This window comes from Oryza sativa, chromosome 12 (genome assembly GCF_034140825.1).
Source record: "Oryza sativa Japonica Group chromosome 12, ASM3414082v1".
In the NCBI taxonomy this organism is placed as follows: domain Eukaryota; kingdom Viridiplantae; phylum Streptophyta; class Magnoliopsida; order Poales; family Poaceae; genus Oryza; species Oryza sativa.
Genome location: NC_089046.1, coordinates 26673395 through 26692219, shown reverse-complemented (window position 1 = coordinate 26692219; position 18825 = coordinate 26673395). Strand labels below are relative to the sequence as shown.

Genomic DNA, 18825 nt, shown 5'->3' with positions numbered 1-18825 from the left:
GATCCATTGTTGCCTTGTATAGAACTCCTACTACTAGAGGCCAGATCGAATCCGTTGGGGTGGCAATGGACGGTGGATGCAGCGCGAACCGCACGCCAATCAAAGACACACATACATCCAAGAGTCGCGAACCCGAGAAGAGAGAGAGAGAGAGGCTCATCGCCAATCCGACCAACGCAACCACTCCAACCCACCGGCGGCGGCGGCGGCGGCGGTGGGGCGCGGCGACCCGGCACCACGCGACCCCGGCGTCGCCATGCCGCACTCGCGCTCCGATTCGGTAAGCTCCCCCTCTCTCCCCTCCCACACTCTCCGGCCGGCTCGTCGTCGGCGTGTTAGAGATAGATTCTAGGGTTCATCGGAGCTCTTAGATCCGCGGGTTGATTGGTTCTTCACCCTAAGAAGAGGAGGAGGTGGAGGAGGAGGAGATCTGCTGGTACTGACGCGATGATTTTGTTTTTGCGGGTATTGTCGGTGTTCAGGGGTCGGGTTCCCGCGGCGCTGACCCTTGCCGTGGGAGGAAGCGCGGGAGGCTGTTGATGCTCGAGGAGGAGGAGGAGGAGGAGGAGTCGGGGATGGAGGGGTGCTCGGCGCCAGCATGCGGCGATGTGCGGGGGGATTTCGTTGGATGGTACAGCCTTCACTGATCCTTTCCTTATCTGATTCGTCATCAGTTTTACAGTTGATCGACCGATATTTTGGCCTTCGCCATCTCACATGGTTGGTTGTGTTGCTCAGGTGTTCGGACCGGCATCAGGTGGCTTCCTGCAGCGGCGACCAGACGCAAAGCGCCAGCATGTTTGCCGCGATGCAGGAGAACGCCTGCTCCATCGATAGCAAAGGTGTGGTGTGTCCGCAGTCCGGGCTAGGGTATTCAGCTGGCCAGAACGGGACGCACGGTGGTGGCGGGTCTATGCTGCATCAGAATTTGGAAGGCTGCATGTATATGAATCAGCTTGGGCAGATGTGCGGCCCTTATCCACCTGAACAACTGTACGATGGATTATCCACTGGTTTCTTGCATCGAGACCTTGCTATTTATGCCGTTTTTGGTGGGAAAATGGCCAACCCTGTTTCCTTAGGTTCCCTGAAACAGTTTCTTTCACAATGGAGTTCTGATTCTGTGGTCGCCACAAGAGACGAATCGGTGGAGAATAAGAAAATGGCCCCTGTTAACAAATTGATTCTTCCTGATGTATGGCTTTTATTTCTTTCCATATTAGCACATCATCCTCTTGCTTGTCTACCTTCCTTATTTGTGTGATTCATGTTCTCTCTGCCAGAATCTTTCAAGTGAAGAATCATGTTGGATGTTTGAGGACGCAGAAGGCCGCAGGCATGGGCCACATTCTCTTGCTGAACTTTCTTATTGGCATCACAGTAGCTATCTACATGACCTTTCAATGGTAAGAAAAGCATCAGTCGAAACCATGTGTTCTGGATCCACTCTTACGCTTTGCTTGCAAATGTTCTATTTTATTGGACTGTTAATGTGATTAATGTGACGTGCATAGTGTTTTTAAACAAGTAATGAAATGGCTGTTGTAGAATAAATTGAAGATATTGTTTCAATTTGGCCCTAACTAACCACTACATGTAGAATATCAGGCTGTTACAATGCTCTTATGTACTAGATGATAAAATAGTACAGGAGATTTTTACGGTGCACCAAATTAGAGTGCTGCTTGGTTTGGCTGTTTTTCTCCACAATCCATTGACACTGCAACTTGATTAAGTTATAATTTATTTGGTTTGCGTACACTAGTATTGGATACTGCAGTATACAATACGGGCCCAATACAATCTCGTTACCACTGAATATCGAGTGCATTTGGAAAGTGTTACTGCAAAAGCGATCGCCCACTCAATCCAAACAATATTTGTTATTCCTCATCCCGTTTCCATTAGCTGTCAGCTTAATTGGAAAATGTTACGGTGTTTCAACCAAACATCTATATTGAGCCATCCATTCTATGAGATCTAATGGTTAGTATTACTATTACTATCTATAAGAGGTAATAAAGAGTATTACTATTACCATCTATAAGAGGTAATAAAGACTTTCTGACCGCACCATAAATAATGAAATACATGTAATCTTTAGCTGGTGGAATCATTTAAGTGATGGATAATAAATGTTGGTTTAACTTTTATGATTCAATTTAATTATTTGACATTTAGGACTAGATTCGATTTGTTGTCTTCTTTTTTTTAAAAAAACCTCTTGAAACATAATTCATTTATTGGTTTTGGTAGATAGCATCACAAAAAGAATATTTGATGTGATTGTTCTTATACATATTGTGATTGTTCTTATACATATCTTTTTCCCTCCTGGTGGAGGAATTTTTTTAAGGTATCTCAATTAAGTTGGAATAAATCAATAAATTAATAGGCTATGTGCTGTATGGAAATCATTTAGGTTCACCCAACTTATGGGTAAAGGCTAATATATGATTATGGTGGAACTTCTGTTGGTTAGGTTTTTTTGAGTATCTTCTTGTAACAGGATGACAGATCAGTTATAACGTGTTATGTACACAGCTCCCCCAATTCCAGTGGATTTACATTTGTGAATTATTCTTGGTTCACACTAGTACATGATCTGAACAATAACACTTCTTTTTTTAACAGATTTACCATGTTGATAGCAAGTTTGGCCCATTTACACTTGTATCACTAATTGATTGGTGGAGTGGAGGCACAGAGCATTCAGAATCTTCAGCCAATGATTCTGGGTCACTGAACGCTTTAATGGATGATGTAGTTGAAGATATCAGCCATCAGCTGCATGCTGGAATTATGAAATCAGCCCGCAAAGTTTTTATTGATGAAATATTTAGCAGCGTACTTCCAGAAATGATTGCTTGCAGGAAGACAGAGAAGCAAATGGCTGCAAAACGTAAGAGCCAAGCTGCTAAGGTGTGTTTTATCTGTCATGGTTTTTGGGACATGAACTTCTTTTGTATTACCTACCCATTTGCAAATTTTAATCCTGTCCAAGATGGTTTTATTTTTCCAGACTGACAATGTGAGTAACAAGAATGCTTTGGTACTTAAGGGCAAGGGTGATGGAACATCTACTCGTCCAAAAAGCCTAAACTCGTATAATAATAAAGTACCGGAAGATCCTTCTGTGGCTGTTCAATCAACTGCAATGCAGTATGAATTTGCTGATATATTATCGGCAGTTTGGGAAACAATTTATAACAAATCCATGAAGAGTATCTGGGATGAAGTACTGTATGATCCTGTCATGGACTACTGTGATGCATGGCTTAAAAGAAAAAATGAGTCGAATCTTCTCTCTACAGTTGTTCCTGGAGCCTCTGATAACCAAAAGATGCAAGACACAGATGAAATGTCACCAAAGGTTTCTCCAATAGGACTAAACACATTTCTTTCTTTGAAAGATGGGTTTAACATTTAAGATGTAAATCCTTCTTTCGCTGCAGATATGATTTTCTGACAGTTTCATGGTTTGCAGGCAATTTGTGATTCAGATGCTCCTGAAAGTGACATGGATTTCCCTCCAGGATTTGGACCAAATCAGGAATCTGCTGAGCATTCCCACTCTGCGTGTGTTGAGTATGTTACTGAAAAAACAGATGGGAGGTCTGGATCAAGTATCACGTTGTTTTCTGGCCCCTTAGGACGAGTTCAGGTAATGCTGGCAAATGAACTATATGTGGCAGCAAAGGAAGCTTTGTTCCAGCATTTTGAGGAGGTCATTTCAGAGGAGATAACAAACTGTTTGTGCATTGGATTTGAAGATGATATTAATCAAGTGAGATGACAATAATAACTACTTTTTATTGATAGCTGTTAATATTTCAGAATTTGCATGATTTTTACATCTAAGTGTTGTATTGCAGGAACGAATTCGTACGCCTGTTCACGCACCAGAACCATCCAGTCCTCCTGGAATATCTGTGCATGAAACGCCCAGTCCTGCTGAAATGCCTCGAGATGAAATTTCGGATATGGCTGAAATGGCTCGAGATGAAATTTCAGATATGGCTGTAGATACAATACCCTGCCCTGCTGATATGGCGGCATCTGGAACATCAACTGTTCCTGAAGTGACAACAGACAAACTGATCATTCCTTACGGTAAATGAATAACATCTTCTGTTGCATTGCCTTACCTGAGCAACATTAAATTATTCTAATTCCTTAATTTGGATGCAGTGGAACATCAATCGCCCTCTGCATCTCATGCAAGTATATTTGAAAAGTTGGATGCACATGAAGAAGCTGAATTGGATGACAGTTTTGATGAGGTGCCTCCTGGAACAGAGGCTGGCTTAGCTTCATTGGTGATTATGGAGAAAAACAAATACCAGCCCTCAAAATCAGTAGACTCAGTGCTTGACATTTATAGATATACTAGTTGGGCATTCTTCAGGCAAATACTGCATGAGAGTGTAATGAAAGAGTGGGCATCTCTCTTCTCAGGTGCTCTCAGCAATTGTTTTGACTCATGGTATGCCAGGAAAAATATTGTGGCTAAAACCATGGATGATACATTGAGACCCAAAGAATATACTTACTACAGGAAGAGGAAACTGAGGAAAAACTGTGAAGCATCATCATCAGAAAAACCAATGGATGAGCAGCTCTCCAGACCTCTTCGTGATCTTGTTGAATGCAAGGTTAATATGAAAAATATCCATCGATCAAGCAAGGCTGGGATTTCGCAGAGAGTTTCTGTTGTGGAGAAGCCCTCCAAAAAGCGTGCCAAACCTTCACATAATGATAATATTAATCTGAATATCCAGCAGGACTTGAAACTCCTTTCCGACAAGGTGCCAAAGAGTGAGTCATTCAGTCCTCATCTCCATCTCCTTTTTAATATAAATACATTTCACAGAGTTAACATTCATCTTTCGTTGCCAGGAAACAGGTCTTCCCATCCTACCAGTAAGCCTCTTGTTAGTAGCAAAGTGCCTACTGAGGATAGAACTACATCAGCAATGCCTGCAAAGAAAAGAAAGCAGAAAAACTTGGCCACTGAGTCCAACCTGAAGACAAAAGCAGTAATTTTATCTCCAGAATCACATGGTTGTGAAGCGCCTACTGAGAAAAGAACTACAGCTATAATGCCTGTAAACAAAAGAAAGAAAAACTTGTCTGGTGAATCCAAACTGAAGGCAAAACCGTTAACAAGTCCAGAATCGTATGTTTGTGAAGCTCCTATTGACAATAGAACTACATCTACAATGCCTGCGAAGAAAAGAAAGCAGAAAAACTTGTCCAATGAGTCCAACCTGAAGAAAAAACCGTTGGTTTTATGTCCTGAATCATATGGTTGTGCAAGAGCTTCTGTGAGTGGATGGGAATGGCGTGATTGGGCACGCAATGCCACTCCATCAGAAAGAGCTCAAGTGAGAGGCTACCGAGTGAGGAGTATTCTCTCAGCTCCAGAAAATAATGTATTGAAAAGTTCACAAGTTAAGGGCTCATCTGCAAGAACAAACCGGGTTAAGCTACGGAATCTGTTAGCAGCCGCTGAAGGCACTGACCTACTAAAAATTATGCAATCGAAGGTAAAACAGTATATTTTATTTTGTCAAGTGCAAATGTTTCTATTCTGTGAAATTTGAAATTTGAAAATGGTATACAGTCAAGGAAGAAGCGGCTACGTTTTCAAAGGAGTAAGATCCATGAATGGGGTCTGGTGGCTCTTGAGTCTATTGATGCAGAAGATTTTGTAATTGAATATGTTGGTGAGCTGATCCGCCGACAGGTAATTATGACTTAATGAACAACGATCCCTTCATTGATTTACTGCATTTGAGCAACATGTTATAAGATTGATTTATATCCCACAGGTCTCGGACATACGCGAGGATCAATACGAGAAAAGTGGAATTGGAAGCAGTTACCTTTTCCGTTTGGACGATGACTATGTGGTAGGTGTAGCCAGTTTCCTTCAACTACATCCATCTAAGATGCTATGTACATTTTTTTACTTCTTTTTTATGTTCGCCTATTAGACAACAGCAGAGTTAGTTGGTTTTTGTTTGTTTTGATGTATGGTCAGGATAGTTCTGTTGTTTTGTAACCTCAACCTGTTCTATATTGTGCTCTTTCTTTACCAAATTTTATGAGTGCACCTTGTGCTCTTCTGTATTAATTGTGCCTATTTTCTTAATCTTTGAAGGTTGATGCTACTAAGCGTGGTGGGTTAGCAAGATTCATCAACCATTCTTGTGATGTAAGCTGTTTAACATGAAACTTTCAGTTGTGATGCTTATTCTATGCTAAATGACGTCTTGTTTTTCCTACCAGCCAAATTGCTATACAAAAGTAATTACTGTCGAGGGCCAGAAGAAGATTGTCATTTATGCAAAGAGGCGTATATATGCTGGCGAGGAACTGACTTATAATTATAAATTTCCACTGGAGGAAAAAAAGATTCCATGCCATTGTGGTTCCCAGAGGTAAATCTCCTTGAGATAGATTTTCAAGCATGACAAACTTGTGCCAAAACATAATGTTGTCTTGTCCTGAAGTAGTCACTACTTAATGAGTTTTAGAAAGAACAGTTATTTTATTTTATGCTATGTCTGAAGTATGACGTTTCTATGGTATACATACATGCCAAATCCAATTTTTTTTTTAAAATTAAATGCTTAGTTCGTTACCCCTTTTTTCATAAATTTTGCTAACAGCATTCTGTTATATATGTTTGAAACGAGCTTGTAAATGCTGTTGCCAAGGTTGCATATTTTATATTTACCATTGATTATCTCAACTGTGGCCTTGGCCTAGCCTAGATTGCTACTCTCATGGTACAGCATTTTGAATCTTTGGAGTTGCATAAACACATTTCTTGTTCATTGAATGCAATCACTTGTGCTATTATTGATGCAATACATATTTTTATTTACCTCTCCCGCTAACTATTTTCCGGTTGTTTAGGTGCCGCGGATCAATGAATTAGGAAGTAAAGTTTATAAGTCAGGTAATTGTTACAGTTAATATTTGCAATGTAAAGCTCATAGTCATAGATGAGCATTCAGATCATTCCTTTTCATATGCTTGTCCGTCTCTCCTGATCTGAGCATAAAAAACTTGTGTTGGAAACTAGAATTGTTGTTTGGTTCAGTAAATTTATAGTGTTCATTTTTACAGTAAGCGAAAATTCTGCCAACATTAAACAACATATGTAAATTTGCCTCATATGGACCAAAATTCGTTGAATTCCTTCCATTGTGTATTCTGATCACTTGTTATCTTTGGCAGGAGGTAACTGCAATTGGGTGCTACCCCAGTATGTATGTGTCATGCGTGCTTGTCGATTGTACTGGGCAGAAGTTCACTGCAGAAATGTTCTTGGATTTACTGACAGGTACCTGTGCAATCTGCAGCTCATGCTATCATTATGCACCAAAAGGGAAACAAAAACTGAAGGTCATTATTTGTTGAGTAAATTGCGCTTTGGGCTAGGTATTCTTGCCAAAGTTTCACTTTGGATCACCCTTAAGTGTTATTTTTTCACTTTGGGCTAGGTATTGTTGGCAAATGTTAATCAGACATTTTGGACCGGGTGACCCACATGCAAATGAGACATGGACAACAGAGATGGTTAGTCTCATTGACATGTGGGCCACCCAGTCCAAAGTGCAACTTTTGCCAAAGAATGTTCCCAAGGCGGTCCAAATTGAAACTTTGGCAAGAATACATAACCGAAAGCACAATTTACTATTGTTTGTTTCTAGTGACATAAGATCCCTACTAGGTCGTTGCTTACTTAACATTTGCTACCTACCCTAAATAGATACACTGTATTTTTCATCCAAATTTCGCTGAAGGTTAGCACCTGTTGTTTGCTAAGATTTTTGTGGATTTTATCCAAATCAATTGAACTGAAGAAAATTGTTTAAAGATTAATATCCATACAGTGAATTTGATCACTTGGGCATGGAGAAGTGATTCCAGGGTTTAATATAGCGATTTTGTTCAAGAACAAAATTATTGCACTCACAGTTAGATTTATTAAAACAATCATGGGTAATGGATATAAATTTACTTAGATTTATTAAAGCAATCATGAGTAATGGATATAAATTTACCTTAGATTTATTAAAGCGATGTAAATTTACTGCAGAAACCTTATGTCGGTATCTCCAGTTCCTTCAACATGTGAGGACTATGAGAAAAATGTACTGTGCATGACAATACCTGATCTTCTGGCCAACCTTCAATGCTGTTTCAATCATAAAATTCTGTACGGCTTGTTGACTTTAAAATGACTTCATGGAGATGGAGTTCTTTATTCTTTCTTTTGTCCATTTTTCAGGATGGTAATTGTGTAGCAAGGTATGGGATCGTGGAACATACTGTACTGCAAAAAGATCACAAAGTTGCTGAGCTTTCTGGCGCAGAAGAATTTGAACACGTTATTTATTTAGGTTAGATGGACTAATTCGGGCTATCCAGAGGAAGGTAAAGCGCTCAAGTGTGGACTGATGGACTTGTTGGTTGCCTTAGTGTGTCTCCTGAACGAGGTTCATGTTTACTTGCTGACAAGGTTAATACTGCCCCTTCTTGTACAGGCCAACAACATTATTACATTGACTGGATTGAGGATATAGAGTTTACACGGTGATTTCTTCCCGGGGGTACATTTGAATGAACCCCTGGTCATTTTCAATTTTTTTTGAAGCATCTAATTAGCTGTAAAGTTAAAATAAACCCTATAACAATAACAATGACCATAATAATATCTGTCTTCACCTTTTGAGATGTGTGCTGTTTGCACTGAAGTAAGTCACTCTGATGCCTTGCCATTCTGTGAATATAGCGACCGGATTAGCCATCTCGTTTGCACATAAGAAATTTGCAGTCCTGCTTCATGGGCCTCTTCTGCATGTGCCAACATCCAGAGTCAACATGAGTGCAGTTTGGGCTTCTGTTTGTATATATATCATTTATTTATAATCATACAGTACCCAAGATGTGGTTTTAGTTTCAGCAGGGCAAGTCTACTGCTTTTGAGACCATTCTTGATGAGACCATTTCATTTTCAATTAATGTCATGCTAAATCACACTTCCATGCAAGCAGATTTTACACCACTTGTATGCTATAAATCACACTTGTTTGTGTGAGCCAATCAATGTTCATGGACCTACTCCTGTTGTTGCTGCAGGTACATGGATACATTTAATCTATCATCCGTGGTGTATGTGTATGTATTTCGTCCAGAAAAAAAAAAGCATCCGAATCATGTGGTATGTGTTCCATTACTTTGCTTGTCCGGATTCTTTAACTGTTAAGTACGGGGCCATGCGCCCATGCCTTTTTTATTTGGACTGCTCATGCATTAATCAGCCACAGAATTACCATTGGCAGGTCAGGTGGATACAGACGTGCATGAATATCTGATATCACAATCGTAAGTATGAATTCAAGTATTTTACCAGCTTATATGTACTTTGTGCAGGCTAACAACAGGGCAAAAGCAAGCCACTAACAACCAACCCGTTCCAAAAAGAAAAGAAAAAAAAAACAAAGGTCCTGGATTTTGTTATATCAACCGACAGAAAATGAACACATTCTTAGATATGTTAATTAGTTAGCGAGTACTATATTGTTATTAGCTTGTTTGCCTAGTGGGAACCGAAGGTGCACTCGTAGACCAGCATGATATACGTCGCATAATCATCTTCAGCTCAGGAGGAAACTAGGCGTCTAGACCGTCCCAAGCAAATCACCAGTCGATAACATCCCTTCCCTCACTGTTTTTTGCGGTTTCTTTATTCTTTTTTTTTTTGGCTATTTGGAATAGCTGCCACGTTTTTTTTGGCAACAGTGCTCCTTGATTGGACGAGCGAACTGGCTGCACGAGAGTCCACGGTAATATTGCTGTTCACCTGATACCAATTGTTGCTGTATGTTAGAAAGGTTTTCACTGTGGAAGAATGGAAGTGTTTAGAGAGTGAGAAAGAGAAAAGATGCCTCACTTCATGACCGCAGAAACCATATATATTAAGCACTACAATTCCAACTTGGGGGTACGTAACGTATTATTGGCACAAAGCTATGACCCTTTCTTCCTAAGCCCAAAATCCTTGGACAGAAGAACGATGAGCCCAAATATACTTCGGTGCAGTACTTGTTTTTAGAGTGGGCTACAATACATTGTCAAATTACTGTTATACAATTTAAATTTAAAATGTGTTTTGTACAAAGGGAAATGCCACTTATGAGCCATTTTCAGTGGGTCAATAGTAAAGCGGTCCAAAAAACTGTTTAAACTAATAATGGATCTGACGAAATAGTTCAAGGGTGACTAGAAAATTCTCTATGTTTGTGTTAGCCCATAGCATACATGTCCAGTGAGATCACAAGTGAATGCTTGTTACTAAATTGAAAATAAAAGGAGAAAATAATAATGGAAAAGTATGGTTCATGTGTGTCAATAAGGTGTCAACGGCCTTGTGCTCGGTCGGAAGAGCATACAAAGGGGATATGCATGGGATGGAGGTGAAATTCCATGCTCACCTAATCACTTTTTGGTGGTCGGTTCGAATCCGGCAGGCCGTCATATGCATGCCTATATTTATGTCATTGCTAATTCTGATTTGTTATTATTTTTTCAAAGTTATCCGTAGGTTATAGTTAGGTCAATAGCATTCGGATAGCTCATTTTTTATTCTTTTTGGCGACAAAGGACATGTGTAAGTAGGAGTATTACTCATTTCATCCCAAGATATAAGATATTTTGATTGGATATAATACATGATAGTACTACGAATCTTCACAGAAATCGAACCAAAATCTCTTATGTTTTGAAAGGATGGACTAGTCAATAGTCGTCGTTATTGTTTCAACAAAAAAGAAGTCTATATAATTCATGCAATTTTTGTGCTTTTGTCTTGTGAAGATGTATTGTAAAGGCAGTCGAAAAAGAAGGAAAAATAAGTTGCACGTTACCAAAGCAGTTCTCTTTTTGTTGTATGCAAGTGTAGCGAGGCCTTGTGCAAACAGTCCGTGCATACAAGGCTTGGTTTTCTACGACTTTCAGCAATGTTAACTTGGAGTCAAGTTTTTTAGACCGCATTGTGCACACAGCTACACTGCAATATTTTTGTTTCTCCGGCTGATTCCTGTATCTCCACTGTGTGCTCTTTCTAAGGATATAGAAGTAGAACTATTCCATTCAGTTCGTAAACGGTTCGATTTTCACATAATCATTCTATATATAAATTCCTTATAAAGAACTATATATTAAATATATTTTACAACTTTTTAATTCTAGTTAATTTATCCGTTTGTGTCGTTGAATAGTTATCACAAAATGATTCAGCTATTCCCAAAAAAAGGCTGAATCATTGTAGTGAAATTTTCGTATATTATATGAGCGAAATCCAGTTTTTCAAATATAATCCTTGATAATATAATCCTCGATAAAGGCCATGTTTAAATTTCAAATTTTCCGTCACATCGAACTTTTCTACATATACAAACTTCCAATTTTTCCGTCACATCATTTTAATTTCTTCCAACTTTCAATTTTAGCGTGGAACTAAACACAGCTTAAAAACCTTCTGTTTTTCAAATATTGGCCGTGCCGTGTGGCTTCTCCCACAAACTGCTTACTAATTTTGTACCCGTCTTCCCCTCGTAATTAACCCAAAATAAAATAAAAACAAACAAAAAAGGAAACTGATGCAACCGCCCGGTGCCAGAATCTGCTAGCCTGTCTCGTCTGTGCTGTTTTACAGCTGCGAACGGTGGGCCCAGGGAATATTCAATATTCACCCCAGCACGAATCTTGACGCCCAACAGATTCACCACAGACTTGACCTGGAATCAAGGCAGGTGCAGATCTGAATCGGACGGCCGAGATTCCCTCCGGGGCTGTGTGTGGACTGGTATCAGGCAGACGAAGATTCCTGACCGTTGGATCTGAATCGAACGGCCGAGATTCCCGCAGGTAACCCCCCCCCCCTACTCATCAGCTATATATACGCACACTCGCAGCCGCGATCTCGCTGGCTAAACCTAGTCGCAGGCGCGCAGCTACCTTCCTCTGAAATGGCAGCCATGGCGGAGGCGGCGGCCGGCGGCGAGGTGCGGCGGCGAGGGGGGTGCTGCGGCGGCGGGGGAGGCGGCGGGGGGTTGTTCCCGGAGGAGTCGTTCGCGAGCTGGGGCGCGTACGGGAGGGCGCTGATGGAGACGGGGCCGCGGCTGGTGGAGCGGCCGACGGCGAGGTCGGCGGCGGCGGTGGAGGTGAACGAGGTGAGGGGGCGGAGCGGCGCGGAGATGAAGAGGAACCTGACGTGGTGGGACCTCGCCTGGTTCGGCGTCGGCGCCGTCATCGGCGCCGGCATCTTCGTGCTCACGGGGCAGGAGGCCAGGGACGCCGCCGGCCCCGCCGTCGTGCTCTCCTACGCCGTCTCCGGCGTCTCCGCCATGCTCTCCGTCTTGTGCTACACCGAGTTCGCCATCGAGATCCCCGTCGCCGGTCAGTGATATGATCATCTCCGCCTCTGCATGCAATGACGTCACCTTTTCTGGATGATTATGCCTTAATTATACGACGTTGATTAATACACTATGTAATATCCGATTTATTATTCATGTTTAATCTGGTCAGGAATACGTCCTGGTGGTGGTGAATATTCAAACAGAATAAAGGAGATTGATGAATTAATTAGGGCCTTTTTAGAACGTGATCGATACTCTCTCACACATGCACTGCTTCTGTAGGCCATTAATTAATCGAATTAATTCTCATCAAACTTTCTAATTATCAGATTTTTTTTTTGTGTTTTATCCTTGGAGAGATAAGGAAATTATGATAATACTATATATTTTAAGGCGGCATGCATCTGAGTATAAAAAAGAATGCTAGATCACAAGTAAACACTGAAACATTTTTTTATATAAAGAACAATTTTTTTATGTGAGAAACTAAATTAATTATGTTACTCCATCCATCTCAAAATATAAGCATTTTGGGACTTTAACACAATTTTCGAGATAATATTTTGACCAACAATATCTATAAAAACAAGGGTGAATAGCTAATTTAGTCCCTCAAGTTTTACCGAAGGCTCAATTTAGTCCTTCACGTTTCATTTTGTAAATCATCCTTGGACCCACTTAATATGCCTTATAGCTATTTCTAGTCAATATTTCTATTAGAAAATGTCCCTTTTGCCCTTAATTTGTATACAACTATAAACCCAAGATGAATAAACAACATTACAAATGTACTTTTCATTATTTCAACATGTGCACATGAAACATAAGCAATTGCTATCGTATACACTTGCTAGTACATAATTTATTTTTGTTTTATATAATTTACTATGCATTATCTATAAAAAAAATTTAAGCATGCAATTTTATCTTATATATGTGAATGATGAGGGGGTATAAGTGTCATTTATCGAGAGAATTGTTGGTTATTGATAAGTTTGAACTAAAATAAAAACTTGAAGGACTAATATGGATAGATTGAAACATCAGGGACTAAACCGAGCCTCAGATAATACTTGGAGGACCACCTTAGCTATTCGCCCTAAAAATAATATGTTTTAGATGAAAATGGTTGCACAGTATGATATTTTTTTAGTGATAAATTTAGTAACATCAATTTTACATGATTAATCTTTTTTTATTATTAATAGTTAAAGTTAAAAATATTTGACTTAGCATTATCCTAATAACGCTTATATTTTGGAAATGGATGGAGTAATTTATTGACACACGATGTGTGTATATTATATCACTGTGTCACATACGTTTGACAGGTGGGTCGTTCGCTTACCTGCGAGTGGAGCTGGGCGACTTCGTGGCGTTCATCGCCGCCGGCAACATCCTCCTCGAGTACTGCATCGGCGGCGCGGCGGTGGCGCGCGCGTGGACGTCCTACTTCGCCACCCTCCTCAACCACCGCCCCAACGACTTCCGCATCCACGCCGCCTCCCTCGCCGCCGACTACTCCCGCCTCGACCCCATCGCCGTCGCCGTCATCGCCGTCGTCTGCGCCCTCTCCGTCCTCAGCACCAAGGCCTCCTCCCGCTTCAACTACGCCCTCTCCATCGCCCACCTCGCCGTCCTCGTCTTCATCGTCACCGCCGGCCTCTCAAGGTAGGGGTGCAAGAGGGTTTATCCGTGAACCCGTTTATAGACAAAAATAGTGTAACCCGTCGATTGAACTAGCGGGTTAATTATGAATTTGATTTATAAATGGATTTATAAATTGATCCACTTATATATTTAGATGCGGCAAGCCAGACCGCGACGCGAAAACCCATAAATTATTATTTATTTAAACTTGCGGGTCGGTCCGTTTGCACCCCTATCTCCAGGGCCAGGCTCTCCAACCTCACCGCCGACTTCGCCCCCTTCGGCGCCCGCGGCGTGTTCGCGGCGTCGGCGGTGCTCTTCTTCGCGTACGTGGGGTTCGACGCCGTCAGCACCATGGCGGAGGAGACCCGGGACCCGGCGAGGGACATCCCCGCGGGGCTCGTCGGCGCCATGGCGGTCACCACGGCGGCGTACTGCGCCCTCGCCGCCACGCTCTGCCTCATGCAGCCCTACCGCGAGATCGACCCCGACGCGCCCTTCTCCGTCGCGTTCTCCGCCGCCGGCATGGGGTGGGCAAGGTACGTGGTGGCGTTCGGCGCGCTCAAGGGGATGACCACCGTGCTGCTCGTCAGCGCCGTCGGGCAGGCGAGGTACCTGACGCACATCGCGAGGGCGCACATGGCGCCGCCGTGCCTCGCCCGGGTGCACCCGAGGCTGGGGACGCCGGTGAACGCCACGGTGGCCATGCTCGCCGCGACGGCGGCCATCGCGCTGTTCACCGACCTCGGCGTCCTCGCCAACCTCCTCTCCATCTCCACGCTCTTCATCTTCATGCTCGTCGCCGTCGCGCTGCTCGTCCGCCGCTACTACGCCACCGGCGAGACGGCGCGCGGAGACCGGAACAGGCTCGCCGGCTGCCTCGCCGTGATCGTGGCGTCGTCGGTCGCGACGGCGGCGTACTGGGGGCTGGGCGGCGACGGCGGCGGGTGGGCGGCGTACGCGGTGGCCGTGCCGGCGTGGCTCGCGGCGACGCTGTTCCTGCAGCTGAGGGTGCCGATGGCGAGGACGCCGGAGAAGTGGGGGGTGCCGCTGGTGCCATGGCTGCCGTCGGCGTCCATCTTCATCAACATCTTCCTCCTCGGCTCCATCGACGGCAGGTCGTTCATGCGGTTCGGGGTCTGGACGGCGGCGCTGCTCGCCTACTACTTCTTCTTCGGCCTGCACGCCTCCTACGACACCGCCAAGGCGCTCGCCGCCGAGGTCGCCGCCGGCAAGGTGGAGGAAGGCGGCAGCAAGCCGGCGGTCGGCGGCGCCGCCGGCAACTGAAAAAAAAGTTACTATTATACTATTACTATCCACTGAAGTTATCTATGTGTAGATAGAGAATTAGTAATATTTGCATTGTCATTGTTAATTATCATCGGGATTGCTAAAATTATGGCGCTACATTTTTTTACTTTCAGTTGTTTTTTTTCCTCGTGTGATTGTCATCTCTCCTGTATGTAAATATGATCTATCCCATTATCTTTTGCGGTTGGTTTTATAGTTTAATAATAGTAATTTATGTCATCATGTGGCAAATTGTGGAGTGATTTATCCTTTTCCTTTAGTTTATGTTCATAAGTAATTTCATCCAAATTAAATATCCTGGTCTAAAAGCTGTGTTCGGCAATACTATCACATTGAGTAGAAAGCTCACTCGTTATCTGCACGTACGCTTCCTAACTTTTAAATGGTAAAATTATTTTAAAAAACATATTAATTAATTATTCAAATTTAAAGTAATTAATACTTAATTAATAATAAGCTAATGCCTAGCTTATCCAGTTTTACATATCTTCTCCTTTCTCCTCTTACTCTAACGTAGGCACGTAGCACTGTAGCAGAAGAATTCGCATTGGTCACATTTAGGGGGGAATCGCGAGACGAATCTTCTGAGCCTAATTAGTCCATGATTAGTTATAAGTGCTATAGTAACCCATATATGCTAATGACGGATTAATTAGGCTCAAAATATTCGACTCGTGCTTTTCAGGCGAGTTATGAAATTAGTTTTTTCATTCGTATCCGAAAAGCCATTCCGATATACGGTCAAATATCCGATGTGACACCTAAAAATTCTCTTTTCGTGAACTAAACAGGCCATAAATGAAAAGGAGAAATTTGTGCTATTGGAATTTGGACCTGACGAGATCACGAGATGAAGAAACTGGACTTTTGTTGTGATAGCCTATTTGACCACATTTTCCTCTGATGTGCCGTAGCGTGGACCAAATTTTGTTATTGGGCCTCCAGGTTAGGTTTTGATCCTGCCGGGGCCTCAATGATGGGCCATACAGTTCATGGGCTCGTTATAATGGGCCAAGATGTTTGTAGACAGATGCTGAGCTTGAACTGTTCCTTTCTTCTTCTTTTTATTTTTTATTTTTTAAAAACAGCTTGAACTGTTTCAGGCTTGTGGTTTGTTTGATACTCTTTTTCTGGCAGAAGCTTTATTTCCAACTAGTTGTTTACCACTTTACCCACGCGCTTTGCGGCTGGTTAAATTGAAGATAGTCGCAATAATATTATGTTGCAGCTTTAATAATAATAATAATAATAATAATAATAATAATAATAATAATAATAATATTATTATTATTATTATTATTATTATTATTATTATTATTATTATTATTATTATTATTATTATTATTATTATTATTATTATTATGTTGCAAATCCTTGCATACCCTACTAGTAACAGATAACATAGAATGTGAGATACTTTTAGACAATAGAAACGTATTACATCCCCGACAGCATACCGCCAATAAGTTTATTTGACTGTAAATACAGGAAATATGATGACCGGGAACCCTTGTCATTGCATGCAATAAAATTAGCAAGAACCAATTCAAGGAATATAACTAGCTCAGTTTCTTTTTCATAATTCAGGTCCCATCGTATTGTAGAAATCTAATTTATATGTGGAAATCGAGGTTAACCAGACTCTCGGTCTGGATAAGAAAAAGACAGTGTTGGGTTAAATCCTCGTTCCTTTTTTCCCCCCTAAGAGAAGGCCCTTGCCCCCTTTTTTTTTTTAATATATTGATAGAGAAGGTCGTTCTCGTTCTTGGAATTCTATGGTGGATTGTTGGGTCACATAGTGCGTAGCTACTCTGCTGGAAGCTTGTGAGACTCTGTGTTGCGTGTAGTTAATGGTATGGTTTTGTAAAATTTTAGAACCGTGATACTCATATATCAAAAAATTTATGATTTTATACAACTTAGACTATAAATAGATCCAAATATTTACTAATCTCAGTTTATTTTTCACACATCCTACTATCCCACGCATACCAATAAAAAACAAAATACACATATTTTATCAAATCCCGATACAAATATTTCTCACTTTATGTACTCCCAGTAATTATTTTTTACTTTCACAAACCCCGATGCAATGATTGTGGTAAAATCTCCCTTTGTCCCATAATAAGTTCAGGCCTGGTTTAGTTTCCTAATTTTTTTTCCAAAAATATCCTATCGAATTTTTGGACACATGCATATAGCATTAATATATATTAAAAGAAACTAATTTCACAGTTGGGGGGGGGGGAAACCGCGAGACAAACCTTTTGAGCCTAATTAGTCCATGATTAGCATAAAATGCTACAGTAACCTACATGTACTAATGACGGATTAATTAGGCTCAAAAGATTCGTCTCGCGGTTTCCAGGCGAGTTATGAAATTAGTTTTTCATTCATGTCCAAAAACCCCTTTTGATATCCGGCCAAACATCCGATGTGACATCCAAAAAATTTCTTTTCACGAACTAAACAGGCCCTTAATTTATCTCCTTACATTTGTGCCGACACAAGTTCATTTTTAGAGTAATCATTGCATCAGAGTTTATAAAAATATGGAATATATTAAGAGTAGATAAAGTGAAAAATAGTTACATTGAGATTTGATAATTAAAGTATGTATTTTATATAGTCTTTTTGATTTTGTATTGGTATGTGTGAGATGTATGAAAAATAAATTTATTTTGAGACGGTGGCAGTACTCGCTCCATTCCATATTATAAGTTGTTTTGGTCTTTCTATCCCTCGTGTGGATTAACTATAAATTTAGACACATATATGAAGCACACACATAAATTAAATTCATGCATGAATCCATTAAAAATCCAAAACGTCTTGTAGTGTGAAACAAATAAAAAAAAGCATTGAATACTAAAACGATAAATATGACCAAAATTATACTCCCTTCGACTTATTTTAAGTGCGGTTGTGGAGGTTTTATGTCCAACGTTTAACTGCCGTCCCGTCTTATTTGAAAAAATTAAAAAGATAAGTTATACATAAAATACTATTAATGTTTTATTATCTAATAATAATATTATTATTATTAATCATAAAAAAAATCAAATAAGGCGGATCGTCAAACGTTGGATATAGAAACCCACAACTACACTTAGAATGAACGGGGAGTATAATTTACTTATATTATAATGATATAAATATATTTAGTAATAGTGAATTATGGGCCATTTTGACGGTTTCAAGTCATGAACAGTAGTAGTGACGTTAGGCAGGAGAGGGTGAGGTGTGCAAGAGGCCGGGAGAGACAGACACCTCGGCAGCCACACACGCGGATGCGCCCGGGCCCACCACTCCCAACGCGTGGGCCACATCCGGGCCATCCAATCCACCCCAGCCCATCCATCCGACGGCCCAGATCACGCGCGCTCCTCCGCTTTCCTTTTCCGAAACGAACCCAAAA

The 18825-nt window shown here is 41.3% G+C and overlaps 2 protein-coding genes across 7 annotated transcripts; both read left to right on the top strand.

Moving 5' to 3' along the window:
• The first annotated feature begins 134 nt into the window (after positions 1–134).
• Positions 135–9893, top strand: LOC4352779 (histone-lysine N-methyltransferase ATXR7). Of its 6 annotated transcripts, none has more exons than XM_066306682.1 (21): positions 135–280; positions 483–631; positions 739–1195; positions 1284–1406; positions 2635–2922; positions 3023–3373; positions 3488–3787; positions 3876–4113; positions 4192–4818; positions 4900–5549; positions 5627–5749; positions 5835–5915; positions 6167–6220; positions 6295–6446; positions 6928–6970; positions 7252–7357; positions 8117–8171; positions 8309–8328; positions 8421–8539; positions 9160–9241; positions 9363–9893. In XM_066306682.1, exons 1-15 carry the CDS (start codon positions 257–259, stop codon positions 6947–6949), a joined length of 3639 nt encoding a protein of 1212 aa, XP_066162779.1. In that variant the 5' UTR covers positions 135–256; the 3' UTR covers positions 6950–6970; positions 7252–7357; positions 8117–8171; positions 8309–8328; positions 8421–8539; positions 9160–9241; positions 9363–9893. The 6 variants fall into 6 exon arrangements, with proteins under 6 accessions (XP_066162779.1, XP_025877553.1, XP_025877552.1 ...); XM_026021768.2 differs by having other exon boundaries at positions 9348–9893; XM_026021767.2 differs by lacking the exon at positions 8117–8171.
• Positions 9894–11810: 1917 nt separating this feature from the next.
• LOC136351139 (cationic amino acid transporter 1-like) lies at positions 11811–15635 on the top strand. The gene is made up of 4 exons (XM_066306685.1): positions 11811–11949; positions 12028–12480; positions 13775–14114; positions 14336–15635. Exons 2-4 carry the CDS (start codon positions 12051–12053, stop codon positions 15378–15380), a joined length of 1815 nt encoding a protein of 604 aa, XP_066162782.1. The 5' UTR covers positions 11811–11949; positions 12028–12050; the 3' UTR covers positions 15381–15635.
• Positions 15636–18825: the final 3190 nt, after the last annotated feature.

Coding starts and splice junctions, on each gene's coding strand:
- LOC4352779 (XM_026021767.2), top strand. CDS start 257: ATGCCGCACTCGCGCTCCGATTCG. Junction 1,196..1,283: donor ACAAATTGATTCTTCCTGAT/GTATGGCTTTTA, acceptor TCTCTCTGCCAG/AATCTTTCAAGTGAAGAATC. Junction 3,374..3,487: donor CAGATGAAATGTCACCAAAG/GTTTCTCCAATA, acceptor CATGGTTTGCAG/GCAATTTGTGATTCAGATGC.
- LOC136351139 (XM_066306685.1), top strand. CDS start 12,051: ATGGCAGCCATGGCGGAGGCGGCGGCCGGCGGCGAGGTGCGGCGGCGA. Junction 12,481..13,774: donor CATCGAGATCCCCGTCGCCG/GTCAGTGATATG, acceptor TACGTTTGACAG/GTGGGTCGTTCGCTTACCTG. Junction 14,115..14,335: donor GTCACCGCCGGCCTCTCAAG/GTAGGGGTGCAA, acceptor CCCTATCTCCAG/GGCCAGGCTCTCCAACCTCA.